The sequence below is a fragment of the Thunnus albacares genome, chromosome 24, assembly GCF_914725855.1.
Source record: "Thunnus albacares chromosome 24, fThuAlb1.1, whole genome shotgun sequence".
In the NCBI taxonomy this organism is placed as follows: Eukaryota; Metazoa; Chordata; class Actinopteri; order Scombriformes; family Scombridae; genus Thunnus; species Thunnus albacares.
Genome location: NC_058129.1, coordinates 18,154,232 through 18,172,023, shown reverse-complemented (window position 1 = coordinate 18,172,023; position 17,792 = coordinate 18,154,232). Strand labels below are relative to the sequence as shown.

The following is a 17,792-nucleotide window of genomic DNA, read 5'->3' as shown; positions in this document are numbered from 1 at the left end:
TAGATTGTAGGTGAGTGGAATAAAGAAGTATGACATCTCTGATCTTATACACCGTGATGTAATGTTTATGTGGACTGATCAGTGGAACACATTACCTTAACATTAAAACTAACAGTGAGTTGTCTCATTGTAAAACAAAACTCCTTAAATGTTCACTAAAGTCATGTGACTTACCTGAGCCTTGAGATATAAGGCAGACACTGTAGGAAACTCCTCACTTCACTCTCTTCATCTGAGCAGCCTGTCAGCTCCACTTGTTTCTTCTCTGATTGGAGTTTCAGCACTTCCAGCAGGATGGAGACCTTTATCTCTGACAGGTTCATGGACCAGACTGTAGATGACTGTAAAACTGACAGTAATGCTGGAAGGACTCTCCTGTTTCTTTCAGTTTCACAGTCCTTCACCTGAGAGTACAGATCTAGTAGGAAACCCTCATCATCATCATAAATACACACTGATGATAACAGCTCCAGTATCTTCTCTCCTGTCTGCTGTTCTCTCTCTGCTGCTGCACATAACAGATTCACCAAGAACCTGATTTCTTTATCAGGATCTGACCGTCGAGGAAAACTGGAACAATAAGAAGGAAACATTTTGTGAGGGTTTGATCTCAGCTACATAACTACAAACACACACTACTGATGGACTCTATCTTGTACATGACTGTCCTGTATAAAATTAAATTAAATTTAAAACACTTCATTAATCAGGAAAGGCTACAAATAATATGTGAACTATCACTGCCTCACAACACAAACACCAATCCTGTGTGTTAAATCACTGCATATTTGCTACCTACAGGTTATATCTACTTTAAGTCATAAAAATGTAAAATATATACAGAATATTTAATTAAATTGTGAAACAGCTAAATCTAGAGTCCACATTACATGCAGTAGAGACAATCCCATCACTTAATGCCATTTTTACAGCTGTGTTCATCATAGTCAGCAAAAATAACTAATCACGAGGTAAAAAAAAAAGCAATGACTATTTTTATTAGCTGGATAAATGTAGCAGGGCTTCTTTGTGTTAATTTATGAATATTTTGTTTTTAGTGTTTGAACAATGAACTTTTTAAGCTGCCAAGATGGCTGCCATTAATATTCTAAGTAATTTAACCCTTAACTAATAGACATGGTTATCTTATCAATGTGCCATATTTAACAGTTCATCACATTTTCATATTTCTGTGTTCATGATATGTGTAAATATTATATATAAACTACCATACACAGTCATGTGGAAAAGAGAAAAGATAAGACACCCCATGACAACATATTTAAACATACATAGATGTGTTTGACATAAGTAGATTGTAGGTGAGTGGAATAAAGAAGTATGACATCTCTGATCTTATACACCGTGATGTAATGTTTATGTGGACTGATCAGTGGAACACATTACCTTAACATTAAAACTAACAGTGAGTTGTCTCATTGTAAAACACAACTCCTTAAATGTTCACTAAAGTCATGTGACTTACCGGAGCCCTGAGATATAAGGCAGACACTGTAGTAAACTCCTCACTTCACTCTCTTCATCTGAGCAGCCTGTCAGCTTCACTTCTTTCTTCTCTGATTGGAGTTTCAGCACTTCCAGCAGGATGGAGACCTTTATGTCTGACAGGTTTATGGACCAGAATGTAGATGACTGTAAAACTGACAGTAATGCTGGAAGGACTCTCCTGTTTCTTTCAGTTTCACAGTCCTTCACCTGAGAGTACAGATCCAGTAGCGGACCATGAGCATCCTTATAACTGCACACTGATAATAACAGCTCCAGTATCTTCTCTCCTGTCTGCTCTTCTCTCTCTGCTGCTGCACAGAACAGATTCATCCAGAACCTGATTTCTTTATCAGGATCTGACTGTCGAGGAAAACTGGAACAATAAGAAGGAAACATTTTGTGAGGGTTTGATCTCAGCTACATAACTACAAACACACACTACTGATGGACTCTATCTTGTACATGGCTGTCCTGTATAAAATTAAATTAAATTAAAACACTTCATTTACCAGGAAAGGATATAAATCATTTTTGAACTATTACTGCCTCACAACACAAACACCAATCCTGTGTGTGAAATCACTGCATATTTGCTACCTAAAGGTTATATTCACTTTAAGTAATTCAAATGTAAAATATATGTAGAATATGGGGCTCTGCGATTAATCAAATTATATTTTCATTACGATTTTGGAAAACAAGATAATCGAGATAAAATGATTATTGTTTATTATTGTCATTTCGTAATGATGCTCTCGTTTTGTCTTGTGTTGCAAATCTAACAAACCTCTTTCCTTTACAGCGGTGCGCTTTCGCCCCTAAACGCCTCCGACAGGCTTTGAGCGTCTCTGTCCACAGACTAACCTGCTTCACCAGGCTGACTGACAGCTGACATTTACTGAACCTAAATAGTTTGCATGTCGGCTCCACGGGAAGAAATCAACAGTGTTTGTACTTATTGATTCATTGGTTTCATTTCCTCGCCCACTGTAGAGAGTGAATCTGCCGGTAGTGAAACCGGGGCTCGGTGCTCCGGTTGGATACAAAGGGAGAGCCGGGGCTAGCAGGGAGGCTAGCTGGCTGTGCTTCCCTCCGGTCATGCTGCGGCTAACGCTCCGCTAGCCTCCCTGCTAGCCCCGGCTCTCCGTTTGTATCCAACCGGAGCACCGAGCCCCGGTTTGTTATTCAGGTTAAAGTGGGAAAGGCAGCGGATCTGTCGGACAGCTGAGTGAAGTGGAGCCTGCGGAGGAAACACCGGGACCGTCGGGATGGAACAGTCCGTGGAGGTGCTGCGGTGTTCGGCTGCACAGATAGGAAACCCCTCGGCTGACAGGATGTACCACTCTGTTTGAAAAAACTTTTTCTTCTTCTTCTTTTTGGTTTATAACAGCGGTTGGCAACCAGCGTATGAGGTGCATTACCTCCTCCCTCTGCTTCGGACTGCGGACCAAAGATTCAATCCTACACATTAATGCTGGCTGTCTAATAAACTCAAAGAAAACTACTGCTCCACCCAATTGGCAGCTTCATTAAAGTTTTAACGCTGAGCTCCTGAACTCCAGTCTTCCTAAGTTCTTCCCTCATATACAGTTGTGCTCATTAGTTTACACACCCTGCTAGAATTTGTGAAATATCGGCCATATTTTGGGAAAAATGACTGATCATGCTGTAAACTTTAGTTTTATTTAATGATAGTGGTCAGGTGAAGCCATTTATTTTCATATAATTATATTTGCCCTTTTTACATCATAATTATAACTGAAATCACCAAAATGGCCCTGATCAAAAGTTTACATACCCTTGAATGTTTGACCTGATAATATACACACAAGTTGACACACACAGGTTTAAATGGATATGAAGGGTAAGTTTCCACACCTGTGACTTGTTTGATTGTAATTAGTGTCTGTGTATAAATAGTCAATGAGTTTCTCAGCTCTTGAGAGACCCCTGCACATTTCATCCAGGGCTGCTCTGACTTTACTGGATACTGAGCCATGAGGAAAGCAAAAGAACTGTCAAAGCACCTACGAGAAAAGGGAGTTCAACTTTATAAAGCAGTAAAAGGACATAAAAAGATATCCAAAGATTTGAAAATGCCAATCAGTAGTGTTCAAGCTCTGATAAAGAAGTGGAAAATGAAGGGTTCTGTTGATACCAAGCCACAGTCAGGTAGACCAACAAAGATTTCAGCCACAATTGCCAGAAAAATTGTTCAGGTTGCAAAGAAAAACCCACATGCAACTTCAGCTGAAAGTTGCATGTTTCTGTTTCAAGCTGAACAATAAGGAGGTACTTGAACAAAAATGGGCTGCACGGTCAAATTTCCAGAAAAAAAGCTGTTACTGTGCCAACGCCACAAAACAGCCTGCTAACAATATGCCAAACATCAACTACACAAGCCTCAAAACTTCTGGAACAAAGTTATTTGGAGTGATGAGACCAACATTGAACTTTATGGTCACAACTATAGACACTATGAATGGTACATATCTTACAGCTTCTGACAAGGTTTGTAGACTTATGAGCACAACTGTATTGTCTTTCTCCATCATTAGTACAATCTATGATTGCATGTGTAATAGTCTCCTCAGCCAGGTGGAAAGAAATATGTGCATGTATCGGCACTGACAATCAGCAAAAATGAGAGTCAAAAAGTAATTGTGTTAAATAATCCTGATCTCAATATTGACCAAAATAATCATGATTACCAAGAACCTGATTACTTTATCAGGATCTGACCGTCGAGGAAAACTGGAACAATAAGAAGGAAACATTTTGTGAGGGTTTGATCTCAGCTACATAACTACAAACACACACTACTGATGGACTCTATCTTGTACATGACTGTCCTGTATAAAATTAAATTAAATTTAAAACACTTCATTAATCAGGAAAGGCTACAAATAATATTTGAACTATTACTGCCTCACAACACAAACACCAATCCTGTGTGTTAAATCACTGCATATTTGCTACCTACAGGTTATATCTACCTTAAGTCATAAAAATGTAAAATATATACAGAATATTTAATTAAATTGTGAAACAGCTAAATCTAGAGTCCACATTACATGAAGTAGAGACAATCCCATCACTTAATGCCATTTTTACAGCTGTGTTCATCATAGTCAGCAAAAATAACTAATCACGAGGTAAAAAAAAAAGCAATGACTATTTTTATTAGCTGGATAAATGTAGCAGGGCTTCTTTGTGTTAATTTATGAATATTTTGTTTTTAGTGTTTGAACAATGAACTTTTTAAGCTGCCAAGATGGCTGCCATTAATATTCTAAGTAATTTAACCCTTAACTAATAGACATGGTTATCTTATCAATGTGCCATATTTAACAGTTCATCACATTTTCATATTTCTGTGTTCATTATATGTGTAAATATTATATATAAACTACCATACACAGTCATGTGGAAAAGAGAAAAGATAAGACACCCCATGACAACATATTTAAACATGCATAGATGTGTTTGACATAAGTAGATTGTAGGTGAGTGGAATAAAGAAGTATGACATCTCTGATCTTACACACCGTGATGTAATGTTTATGTGGACTGATCAGTGGAACACATTACCTTAACATTAAAACTAACAGTGAGTTGTCTCATTGTAAAACAAAACTCCTTAAATGTTCACTAAAGTCATGTGACTTACCCGAGCCCTGAGATATAAGGCAGACACTGTAGTAAACTCCTCACTTCACTCTCTTCATCTGAGCAGCCTGTCAGCTCCACGTCTTTCTTCTCTGATTGGAGTTTCAGCACTTCCAGCAGGATGGAGACCTTTATCTCTGACAGGTTTATGGACCAGACTGTAGATGACTGTAAAACTGACAGTAATGCTGGAAGGACTCTCCTGTTTCTTTCAGTTTCACAGTCCTTCACCTGAGAGTACAGATCCAGTAGGAAACCCTGATCATCATCATAACTGCACACTGATGATAACAGCTTCAGTATCTTCTCTCCTGTCTGCTGTTCTCTCTCTGCTGCTGCACAGAACAGATTCACCAAGAACCTGATTTCTTTATCAGGATCTGACCGTCGAGGAAAACTGGAACAATAATAAGGAAACATTTTGTGAGGGTTTGATCTCAGCTACATAACTACAAACACACACTACTGATGGACTCTATCTTGTACAAGACTGTCCTGTATAAAATTAAATTAAATTTAAAACACTTCATTAATCAGGAAAGGCTACAAATAATATTTGAACTATTACTGCCTCACAACACAAACACCAATCCTGTGTGTTAAATCACTGCATATTTGCTACCTACAGGTTATATCTACTTTAAGTCATAAAAATGTAAAATATATACAGAATATTTAATTAAATTGTGAAACAGCTAAATCTAGAGTCCACATTACATGCAGTAGAGACAATCCCATCACTTAATGCCATTTTTACAGCTGTGTTCATCATAGTCAGCAAAAATAACTAATCACGAGGTAAAAAAAAAAGCAATGACTATTTTTATTAGCTGGATAAATGTAGCAGGGCTTCTTTGTGTTAATTTATGAATATTTTGTTTTTAGTGTTTGAACAATGAACTTTTTAAGCTGCCAAGATGGCTGCCATTAATATTCTAAGTAATTTAACCCTTAACTAATAGACATGGTTATCTTATCAATGTGCCATATTTAACAGTTCATCACATTTTCATATTTCTGTGTTCATTATATGTGTAAATATTATATATAAACTACCATACACAGTCATGTGGAAAAGAGAAAAGATAAGACACCCCATGACAACATATTTAAACATACATAGATGTGTTTGACATAAGTAGATTGTAGGTGAGTGGAATAAAGAAGTATGACATCTCTGATCTTATACACCGTGATGTAATGTTTATGTGGACTGATCAGTGGAACACATTACCTTAACATTAAAACTAACAGTGAGTTGTCTCATTGTAAAACAAAACTCCTTAAATGTTCACTAAAGTCATGTGACTTACCCGAGCAATGAGATATAAGGCAGACACTGTAGGAAACTCCTCACTTCACTCTCTTCATCTGAGCAGCCTGTCAGCTCCACTCGTTTCTTCTCTGATTGGAGTTTCAGCACTTCCAGCAGGATGGAGACCTTTATCTCTGACAGGTTTATGGACCAGAATGTAGATGACTGTAAAACTGACAGTAATGCTGGAAGGACTCTCCTGTTTCTTTCAGTTTCACAGTCCTTCACCTGAGAGTACAGATCCAGTAGGAAACCCTGATCATCATCATAACTGCACACTGATGATAACAGCTCCAGTATCTTCTCTCCTGTCTGTTGTTCTCTCTCTGCTGCTGCACAGAACAGATTCACCAAGAACCTGATTTCTTTATCAGGATCTGACCGTCGAGGAAAACTGGAACAATAAGAAGGAAACATTTTGTGAGGATTTGATCTCAGCTACATAACTACAAACACACACTACTGATGGACTCTATCTTGTACATGACTGTCCTGTATAAAATTAAATTAAATTTAAAACACTTCATTAATCAGGAAAGGCTACAAATAATATTTGAACTATTACTGCCTCACAACACAAACACCAATCCTGTGTGTTAAATCACTGCATATTTGCTACCTACAGGTTATATCTACTTTAAGTCATAAAAATGTAAAATATATACAGAATATTTAATTAAATTGTGAAACAGCTAAATCTAGAGTCCACATTACATGAAGTAGAGACAATCCCATCACTTAATGCCATTTTTACAGCTGTGTTCATCATAGTCAGCAAAAATAACTAATCACGAGGTAAAAAAAAAAGCAATGACTATTTTTATTAGCTGTATAAATGTAGCAGGGCTTCTTTGTGTTAATTTATGAATATTTTGTTTTTAGTGTTTGAACAATGAACTTTTTAAGCTGCCAAGATGGCTGCCATTAATATTCTAAGTAATTTAACCCTTAACTAATAGACATGGTTATCTTATCAATGTGCCATATTTAACAGTTCATCACATTTTCATATTTCTGTGTTCATTATGTGTGTAAATATTATATATAAACTACCATACACAGTCATGTGGAAAAGAGAAAAGTTAAGACACCCCATGACAACATATTTAAACATGCATAGATGTGTTTGACATAAGTAGATTGTAGGTGAGTGGAATAAAGAAGTATGACATCTCTGATCTTACACACCGTGATGTAATGTTTATGTGGACTGATCAGTGGAACACATTACCTTAACATTAAAACTAACAGTGAGTTGTCTCATTGTAAAACAAAACTCCTTAAATGTTCACTAAAGTCATGTGACTTACCTGAGCCTTGAGATATAAGGCAGACACTGTAGTAAACTCCTCACTTCACTCTCTTCATCTGAGCAGCCTGTCAGCTCCACTTGTTTCTTCTCTGATTGGAGTTTCAGCACTTCCAGCAGGATGGAGGCCTTTATCTCTGACAGGTTTATGGACCAGACTGTAGATGACTGTAAAACTGACAGTAATGCTGGAAGGACTCTCCTGTTTCTTTCAGTTTCACAGTCCTTCACCTGAGAGTACAGATCCAGTAGGAAACCCTGATCATCATCATAAATGCACACTGATGATAACAGTTTCAGTATCTTCTCTCCTGTCTGCTCTTCTCTCTCTGCTGCTGCACATAACAGATTCCCCCAGAACCTGGTTCCATGTGAGGATTTAAATCTGGGAGATAAACTGGAACGAGAAGAAAACATTTGGTTATGATCTGATGTCAGTGACACAAAGAGAGCTGTGCATTAGTGATATAGAGTGTATCTGCTAAAAGTCAACAAATACTCATTAATGAGAATAATACAGAAAAATCAGTCTGAAATTAAAGCAACAAAGCTTTTAACAGGCTGGGCTGTACATAGATTTTAAAAGACATTTACTGACCAGAATCCTTCACAAAATGTTAAAGCAACCAGGAAAGTCAGACAATATCACTCCTGAACCAACAGGGTGGTGGAAAGAAACACGTTACCCAAATCATTTATGAATCAATTATCTCCAAAACCTTGAATACTGGACCACAAGTTTTAACATCCACCATTCTGTAAAACTCTATGAAACTTCATAGAGAACTAGTGTGAAATATTTAGGATGTCCAGTGGTGAACTTACCACATCCTGATGACCAGCAGTGTATTTTCATTACTGATAATAAATCACTTCAGTAAAACTCTCATTCACTCCTCTGGATCATTCATCACTCAAACTTCATACTCACTTACAGTTTATTTATTGGATGTATTAGAGTCAGAGTAGCCAATCAATGAGCCTCACATCCAGCATCTATGACTGATCACATTTCATGACCAAATCTCTTTATGATTCAGTACTCCAAATGTCAACCACTTTAAAAATGTCTTAAGATGACTCATAAATCCAACATGAACACACTGAGGTACTGAGAGGGGAACTGTCATGTGTGGTTATTCTTTAATGCAGGAAACTACCGCTTCATGGCTGAGATTTGTATAATCACAGTAAAAAAAGAACATCACTGGTCCTGAGAAAGAACTGATGCTCTCTGTTGTTTACATTTCTGGAGCTTGTTGGAACAAATCATTATAGCTGAGTCTCTGTTTATGTTTTACTGAGTTGATGGATGACCGATGAAAACAGCCTCAAAGTAACAAAACTGTTCATGTTAAAAACAAACCAGGAGCTGGATGGACTAAACGTGTCTCAGCTAATAGTAGATGAGCAGTACTCTGTAAGAGCTTTGACTTTCTGCCCAAAGGAACTCTGGGTAATTTAGGAGTAAGTATATTGTAGGTGAGTGGAATAAAGAAGTATGACATCTCTGATCTTACACACCGTGATGTAATGTTTATGTGGACTGATCAGTGGAACACATTACCTTAACATGAAAACTAACAGTGAGTTGTCTCATTGTGAAACACAACTCCTTAAATGTTCACTAAAGTCATGTGACTTACTCGAGCCCTGAGATATATAAAAATTAAATTAAATTAAAACACTTCATTTACCAGGAAAGGATATAAATCATTTTTGAACTATTACTGCCTCACAACACAAACACCAATCCTGTGTGTGAAATCACTGCATATTTGCTACCTACAGGTTATATTCACTTTAAGTAATTCAAATGTAAAATATATGTAGAATATGGGGCTCTGCGATTAATCAAATTATATTTTCATTACGATTTTGGAAAACAAGATAATCGAGATAAAATGATTATTGTTTATTATTGTCATTTCGTAATGATGCTCTCGTTTTGTCTTGTGTTGCAAATCTAACAAACCTCTTTCCTTTACAGCGCTGCGCTTTCGCCCCTAAACGCCTCCGACAGGCTTTGAGCGTCTCTGTCCACAGACTAACCTGCTTCACCAGGCTGACTGACAGCTGACATTTACTGAACCTAAATAGTTTGCATGTCGGCTCCACGGGAAGAAATCAACAGTGTTTGTACTTATTGATTCATTGGTTTCATTTCCTCGCCCACTGTAGAGAGTGAATCTGCCGGTAGTGAAACCGGGGCTCGGTGCTCCGGTTGGATACAAAGGGAGAGCCGGGGCTAGCAGGGAGGCTAGCTGGCTGTGCTTCCCTCCGGTCATGCTGCGGCTAACGCTCCGCTAGCCTCCCTGCTAGCCCCGGCTCTCCGTTTGTATCCAACCGGAGCACCGAGCCCCGGTTTGTTATTCGGGTTAAAGTGGGAAAGGCAGCGGATCTGTCGGACAGCTGAGTGAAGTGGAGCCTGCGGAGGAAACACCGGGACCGTCGGGATGAAACAGTCCGTGGAGGTGCTGCGGTGTTCGGCTGCACAGATAGGAAACCCCTCGGCTGACAGGATGTACCACTCTGTTTCAAAAAACTTTTTCTTCTTCTTCTTTTTGGTTTATAACAGCGGTTGGCAACCAGCGTATGAGGTGCATTACCTCCTCCCTCTGCTTCGGACTGCGGACCAAAGATTAAATCCTACACATTAATCCTGGCTGTCTAATAAACTCAAAGAAAACTACTGCTCCACCCAATTGGCAGCTTCATTAAAGTTTTAACGCTGAGCTCCTGAACTCCAGTCTTCCTAAGTTCTTCCCTCATATACAGTTGTGCTCATTAGTTTACACACCCTGCTAGAATTTGTGAAATATCGGCCATATTTTGGAAAAAATGACTGATCATGCTGTAAACTTTAGTTTTATTTAATGATAGTGGTCAGGTGAAGCCATTTATTTTCATATAATCATATTTGCCCTTTTTACATCATACTTATAAATGAAATCACCAAAATGGCCCTGATCAAAAGTTTACACACCCTTGAATGTTTGACCTGATAATATACACACAAGTTGACACACACACAGGTTTAAATGGATATGAAGGGTAAGTTTCCACACCTGTGACTTGTTTGATTGTAATTAGTGTCTGTGTATAAATAGTCAATGAGTTTCTCAGCTCTTGAGAGACCCCTGCACATTTCATCCAGGGCTGCTCTGACTTTACTGGATACTGAGCCATGAGGAAAGCAAAAGAACTGTCAAAGGACCTACGAGAAAAGGGACTTCAACTTTATAAACCAGTGAAAGGATATAAAAAGATATCCAAAGATTTGAAAATGCCAATCAGTAGTGTTCAAGCTCTGATAAAGAAGTGGAAAATGAAGGGTTCTGTTGATACCAAGCCACAGTCAGGTAGACCAACAAAGATTTCAGCCACAATTGCCAGAAAAATTGTTCAGGTTGCAAAGAAAAACCCACATGCAACTTCAGCTGAAAGTTGCATGTTTCTGTTTCAAGCTGAACAATAAGGAGGTACTTGAACAAAAATGGGCTGCACGGTCAAATTTCCAGAAAAAAGCTGTTACTGTGCCAACGCCACAAAACAGCCTGCTAACAATATGCCAAACATCAACTACACAAGCCTCAAAACTTCTGGAACAAAGTTATTTGGAGTGATGAGACCAACATTGAACTTTATGGTCACAACTATAGACACTATGAATGGTACATATCTTACAGCTTCTGACAAGGTTTGTAGACTTATGAGCACAACTGTATTGTCTTTCTCCATCATTAGTACAATCTATGATTGCATGTGTAATAGTCTCCTCAGCCAGGTGGAACGAAATATGTGCATGTATCGGCATTGACAATCAGCAAAAATGAGAGTCAAAAAGTAATTGTGTTAAATAATCCTGATCTCAATATTGACCAAAATAATCCTGATTATGATTTTTGCCATAATCAAGCAGCCCTAGTATAATATATGAATATAAATAGTGAAAAAACTAAATCTAGAGTCCACATCATGTACAGTAGTTAAAATATCATCCCAGCATGCTTTACCTCTGAGATGGAAGACATATAAATGACTGTTATGCTACATTACATCTGTCAGTGGAGACACAAAATGTTCATTCATAAGTGTCTGAAATCTTAATTTGCTGCTCACTATAGAGTTGGTGGAAATTTTTATCAAAGTCAGTAAAAAAATAACTAATCATGAGGTAAAAATGCAATGACTATTCTTTACAGTTGTGTAAATGTAGCAGTACTTGTTTTTGTTCATTTATGAACATTTTGTTTTTATTTGTGAACAATGAACTTATTAAGTTGCCAATACTATTATAAGTAATTTAACCCTTAATTAATAGACATGGTTATCATTTCAATGTCCCATGTTTAAGAATTCATCACATTTTCATATTTTTCTCTGTTCTTTATGTGTACAAGCATTATAAATAAACTACCATATATCTGAGAGAAGGTGGTTTGACTCTTTTGTGTGTGTAAATCTTTTAATATCAGAGTCCCTGAGGTTCCCAAAAACTAGGAAAGCAACTTATCTGACAACATATTTCATATACTTTCAACCCATGTTCTCTGTGAATATTATGATCACTACACTGGTCTGCAGTATTTTTTGGACTTACCTGAGCCCTGAGATATAAGGCAGACACTGTAGGAAACTCCTCACTTCACTCTCTTCATCTGAGCAGCCTGTCAGCTCCACTTCTTTCTTCTCTGATTGGAGTTTCAGCACTTCCAGCAGGATGGAGACCTTTCTCTCTGACAGGTTTATGAACCAGACTGTAGGTGACTGGAAAACTGACTGTAATGCTGGAAGGACTCTCCTGTCTGTTTCAGTTTCATAATCCTTCACCTGAGAGCACATATCCAGAAGGAAATCTTCCTCATTATCATAACTGCACACTGATGATAACAGCTCCAGTATCTTCTCTCCTGTCTGCTGTTCTCTCTCTGCTGCTGCACATAACAGATTCACCCAGAACCTGGTTCTATCTGAGGATTTAAACCTGGTAGAAAAACTGGAACAAGAAGAAAACATTTTGTTATGATCTGATGTCAGTGACACAAAGAGAGCTGTGCATTAGTGATATAGAGTGTATCTGCAAAAAGCCTACAAATACTCATTAATGAGAATAATACAGAAAAATCAGTCTGAAATTAAAGCAGCAAAGCTTTTAACAGGCTGGGCTGTACATAGATTTTAAAAGACATTTACTGACTAAAATCCTTCACAAAATGTTAAAGTAACCAGGAAAGTCAGACAATATCACTCCTGAACCAACAGGCTGGTGGAAAGAAACACGTTACCCAAATCATTTATGAATCAATTATCTCCAAAGCCTTGAATACTGGACCACAAGTTTTAACATCCACCATTCTGTAAAACTCTATGAAACTTCATAGAGAACTAGTGTGAAATATTTAGGATGTCCAGTGGTGAACTTACCACATCCCGATGACCAGCAGTGTATTTTCATTACTGATAATAAATCACTTGAGTAAAACTCTCATTCACTCCTCTTGATCATCCATCACTCAAACTTCATACTCAGTTACAGTTTATTTATTGGATGTATTAGAGTCAGAGTAGCCAATCAATGAGCCTCACATCCAGCATCTATGACTGATCACATTTCATGACCAAATCTCTTTATGATTCAGTACTCCAAATGTGAACCACTTTAAAAATGTCTTAAGATGACTCATAAATCCAACATGAACACACTGAGGTACTGAGAGGGGAACTGTCATGTGTGGTTATTCTTAAATGCAGGAAACTACCGCTTCATGGCTGAGATTTGTATAATCACAGTAAAAAAAGAACATCACTGGTCCTGAGAAAGAACTGATGCTCTCTGTTGTTTACATTTCTGGAGCTTATTGGAACAAATCATTATAGCTGAGTCTCTGTTTATGTTTTACTGAGTTGATGGATGACTGATGAAAACAGCCTCAAAGTAACAAAACTGTTCATGTTAAAAACAAACCAGGAGCTGGATGGACTAAACGTGTCTCAGCTAATAGTAGATGAGCAGTACTCTGTAAGAGCTTTGACTTTCTGCCCAAAGGAACTCTGGGTAATTTAGGAGTAAGTACATTGTAGGTGAGTGGAATAAAGAAGTATGACATCTCTGATCTTATACACTGTGATGTAATGTTTATGTGGACTGATCAGTGGAACACATTACCTTAACATTAAAAGTAACAGTGAGTTGTCTCATTGTGAAACACAACTCCTTAAATGTTCACTTAAGTCATGTGTCTTACCCGAGCCCTGAGATATAAGGCAGACACTGTAGGAAACTCCTCACTTCACTCTCTTCATCTGAGCAGCCTATCAGCTCCACTTTTTTCTTCTCTGATTGGAGTTTCAGCACTTCCAGCAGGATGGAGACCTTTATCTCTGACAGGTTTATGGACCAGAATGTACGTGACTGTAAAACTGACTGTAATGCTGGAAGGACTCTCCTGCCTGTTTTAGTTTCACAGTCCTTCACCTGAGAGTACAGATCCAGTAGGAATTTACACTGACATTCCTTATCATCATCCATGTATCTGTCATTAAAAGGGAATGTTTCATAACTGCACACTGATGATAACAACTCCAGTATCTTCTCTCCTGTCTGCTCTTCTCTCTCTGCTGCTGCACAGAACAGATTCACCAAGAACCTGATTTCTTCATCAGGATCTGACCGTAGAGGAAAACTGGAACAATAAGAAGGAAACATTTTGTGAGGATTTGATCTCAGCTACATAACTACAAACACACACTACTGATGGACTCTATCTTGTACATGGCTGTCCTGTATAAAATTAAATTAAATTAAAACACTTCATTTACCAGGAAAGAATATAAATCAGTTTTGAACTATTACTGCTTCACAACACAAACACCAATCCTGTGTGTGAAATCACTGCATATTTGCTACCTACAGGTTATATTCATTTAAAAGTTAAAGTATAAAATATATACAGAATATATAAATATGAATAGTTGAACAACTAAATCTAGAGTCCACATCATGTACAGTAGTTAAAATATCATCCCAGCATGCTTTACCTCTGAGATGGAAGACGTATAAATGACTGTTATGCTACATTACATCTGTCAGTGGAGACACAAAATGATCATTCATAAGTGTCTGAAATCTTAATTTGCTGCTCACTATAGAGTTGGTAGAATTTACATCATAGTCAGTAAAAATAACTAATCATGAGGTAAAAATGTAATGACTATTTTTTACAGTTGTGTAAATGTGGCAGTACTTGTTTTTGTTAATTTATGAACATTTTGTTTTTATTTGTGAACAATGTATGTTTTAAGCTGCCAATACTATTATAAGTAATTTAACCCTTAATTAATAGACATGGTTATCATGTCAATATCACATATTTAAGAATTCATCACATTTTCATATTTCTCTCTGTTCTCTATGTGTACAAGTATTATAAATAAACTACCATATATCTGACAGAAGGTGGTTTGACTCTTTTGTGTGTGTAAATCTTTTAATATCAGAGTCCCTGAGGCTGCCAAAAACTAGGAAAGCAACTTATCTGACAACATATTTCATATACTTTCAACCCATGTTCCCTGTGAATAGTATGATCACTTCACTGGTCTGCAGTATTTTTTGGATTTACCTGAGCCCTGAGATATAAGGCAGACACTGTAGGAAACTCCTCACTTCACTCTCTTCATCTGAGCAGCCTGTCAGCTTCACTTCTTTCTTCTCTGATTGGAGTTTCAGCACTTCCAGCAGGATGGAGGCCTTTCTCTTTGACAGGTTCATGGACCAGACTGTAGGTGACTGTAAAACTGACTGTAATGCTGGAAGGACTCTCCTGCCTGTTTTAGTTTCACAGTCCTTCATCTGAGAGTACAGATCCAGAAGGAAATGACTCTGATATTCCTTATCATCATCATCATCCATGTTTCTCTCTTTAACAGGGAATGTTTCATAACTGCACACTGATGATAACAGCTCCAGTATCTTCTCTCCTGTCTGCTGTTCTCTCTCTGCTGCTGCACAGAACAGATTCACCAAGAACCTGATTTCTTTATCAGGATCTGACCGTCGAGGAAAACTGGAACAATAAGAAGGAAACATTTTGTGAGGATTTGATCTCAGCTACATAACTACAAACACACACTACTGATGGACTCTATCTTGTACATGGATGTCCTGTATAAAATTAAATTAAATTAAAACACTTCATTTACCAGGAAAGGATATAAATCAGTTTTGAACTATTACTGCCTCACAACACAAACACCAATCCTGTGTGTGAAATCACTGCATATTTGCTACCTACAGGTTATATTCACTTTAAGTAATTCAAATGTAAAATATATGTAGAATATGGGGCTCTGCGATTAATCAAATTATATTTTCATTATGATTTTGGCTTCCAACGATTCTGAAAACAAGATAATCGAGATAAAATGATTATTGTTTATTATTGTCATTTCGTAATGATGCTCTCGTTTTGTCTTGTGTTGCAAATCTAACAAACCTCTTTCCTTTACAGCGGTGCGCTTTCGCCCCTAAACGCCTCCGACAGGCTTTGAGCGTCTCTGTCCACAGACTAACCTGCTTCACCAGGCTGACTGACAGCTGACATTTACTGAACCTAAATAGTTTGTATGTCGGCTCCACGGGAAGAAATCAACAGTGTTTGTACTATTTGATTCATTGGTTTCATTTCCTCGCCCACTGTAGAGAGTGAATCTGCCGGTAGTGAAACCGGGGCTCGGTGCTCCGGTTGGATACAAACGGAGAGCCGGGGCTAGCAGGGAGGCTAGCTGGCTGTGCTTCCCTCCGGTCATGCTGCGGCTAACGCTCCGCTAGCCTCCCTGCTAGCCCCGGCTCTCCGTTTGTATCCAACCGGAGCACCGAGCCCCGGTTTGTTATTCGGGTTAAAGTGGGAAAGGCAGCGGATCTGTCGGACAGCTGAGTGAAGTGGAGCCTGCGGAGGAAACACCGGGACCGTCGGGATGGAACAGTCCGTGGAGGTGCTGCGGTGTTCGGCTGCACAGATAGGAAACCCCTCGGCTGACAGGATGTACCACTCTGTTTGAAAAAACTTTTTCTTCTTCTTTTTGGTTTATAACAGCGGTTGGCAACCAGCGTATGAGGTGCATTACCTCCTCCCTCTGCTTCGGACTGCGGACCAAAGATTCAATCCTACACATTAATCCTGGCTGTCTAATAAACTCAAAGAAAACTACTGCTCCACCCAATTGGCAGCTTCATTAAAGTTTTAACGCTGAGCTCCTGAACTCCAGTCTTCCTAAGTTCTTCCCTCATATACAGTTGTGCTCATTAGTTTACACACCCTGCTAGAATTTGTGAAATATCGGCCATATTTTGGAAAAAATGACTGATCATGCTGTAAACTTTAGTTTTATTTAATGATAGTGGTCAGGTGAAGCCATTTATTTTCATATAATTATATTTGCCCTTTTTACATCATAATTATAACTGAAATCACCAAAATGGCCCTGATCAAAAGTTTACACACCCTTGAATGTTTGACCTGATAATATACACACAAGTTGACACACACAGGTTTAAATGGATATGAAGGCTGCCTCACTAACCATGTGCTACAAAGACATCCCTGTCATCCAAGGCTTTCGAAAATAATCACATCTGTCGCAGACAATGCAACCCTGAGAACCTCGATTCACTCACAAAAGCCTCCTCTACTCACTCCTCCTGTACTCTTGGCCTATGGATTTGCCAATCAGCAGTAAACAGAATTTATCCAAGCACATGTTAATCTGTAAGACATGTGGGTACTAGCCCTGACTGAAACCTGGATCCATCCAGAAAACACTTCTACATCGGCCGCACTCTCTGTTGACTCCACTTTCTCACACACACCCCGTTCTGTTGGGCAGTACGGGGGTCCTCATTTCCAAAGATTGGATATTCACTAAGTGCTCTCCACTAAGCAACAGCTCCTCCTTTGAATACCATGTAATCAGTGTTACTGCTCCTGT

At 38.3% G+C, this 17,792-nt stretch overlaps 1 protein-coding gene across 1 annotated transcript in view; it reads right to left on the bottom strand.

Moving 5' to 3' along the window:
* Window positions 1-17,792, bottom strand: part of LOC122976244 — a 1,153,509-nt gene that overhangs the window by 65,759 nt on the left and 1,069,958 nt on the right. Inside the window, exons 31-38 of the mRNA XM_044344621.1 lie at window positions 15,428-15,871; window positions 14,051-14,488; window positions 12,406-12,801; window positions 7,804-8,199; window positions 6,492-6,887; window positions 5,180-5,575; window positions 1,717-1,882; window positions 175-404 (exon numbers count right to left, since the gene is read on the bottom strand). Coding sequence (XP_044200556.1) covers window positions 175-404; window positions 1,717-1,882; window positions 5,180-5,575; window positions 6,492-6,887; window positions 7,804-8,199; window positions 12,406-12,801; window positions 14,051-14,488; window positions 15,428-15,871 — 2,862 coding nt within the window. The remainder of the gene's footprint in view (window positions 1-174; window positions 405-1,716; window positions 1,883-5,179; window positions 5,576-6,491; window positions 6,888-7,803; window positions 8,200-12,405; window positions 12,802-14,050; window positions 14,489-15,427; window positions 15,872-17,792) is intronic.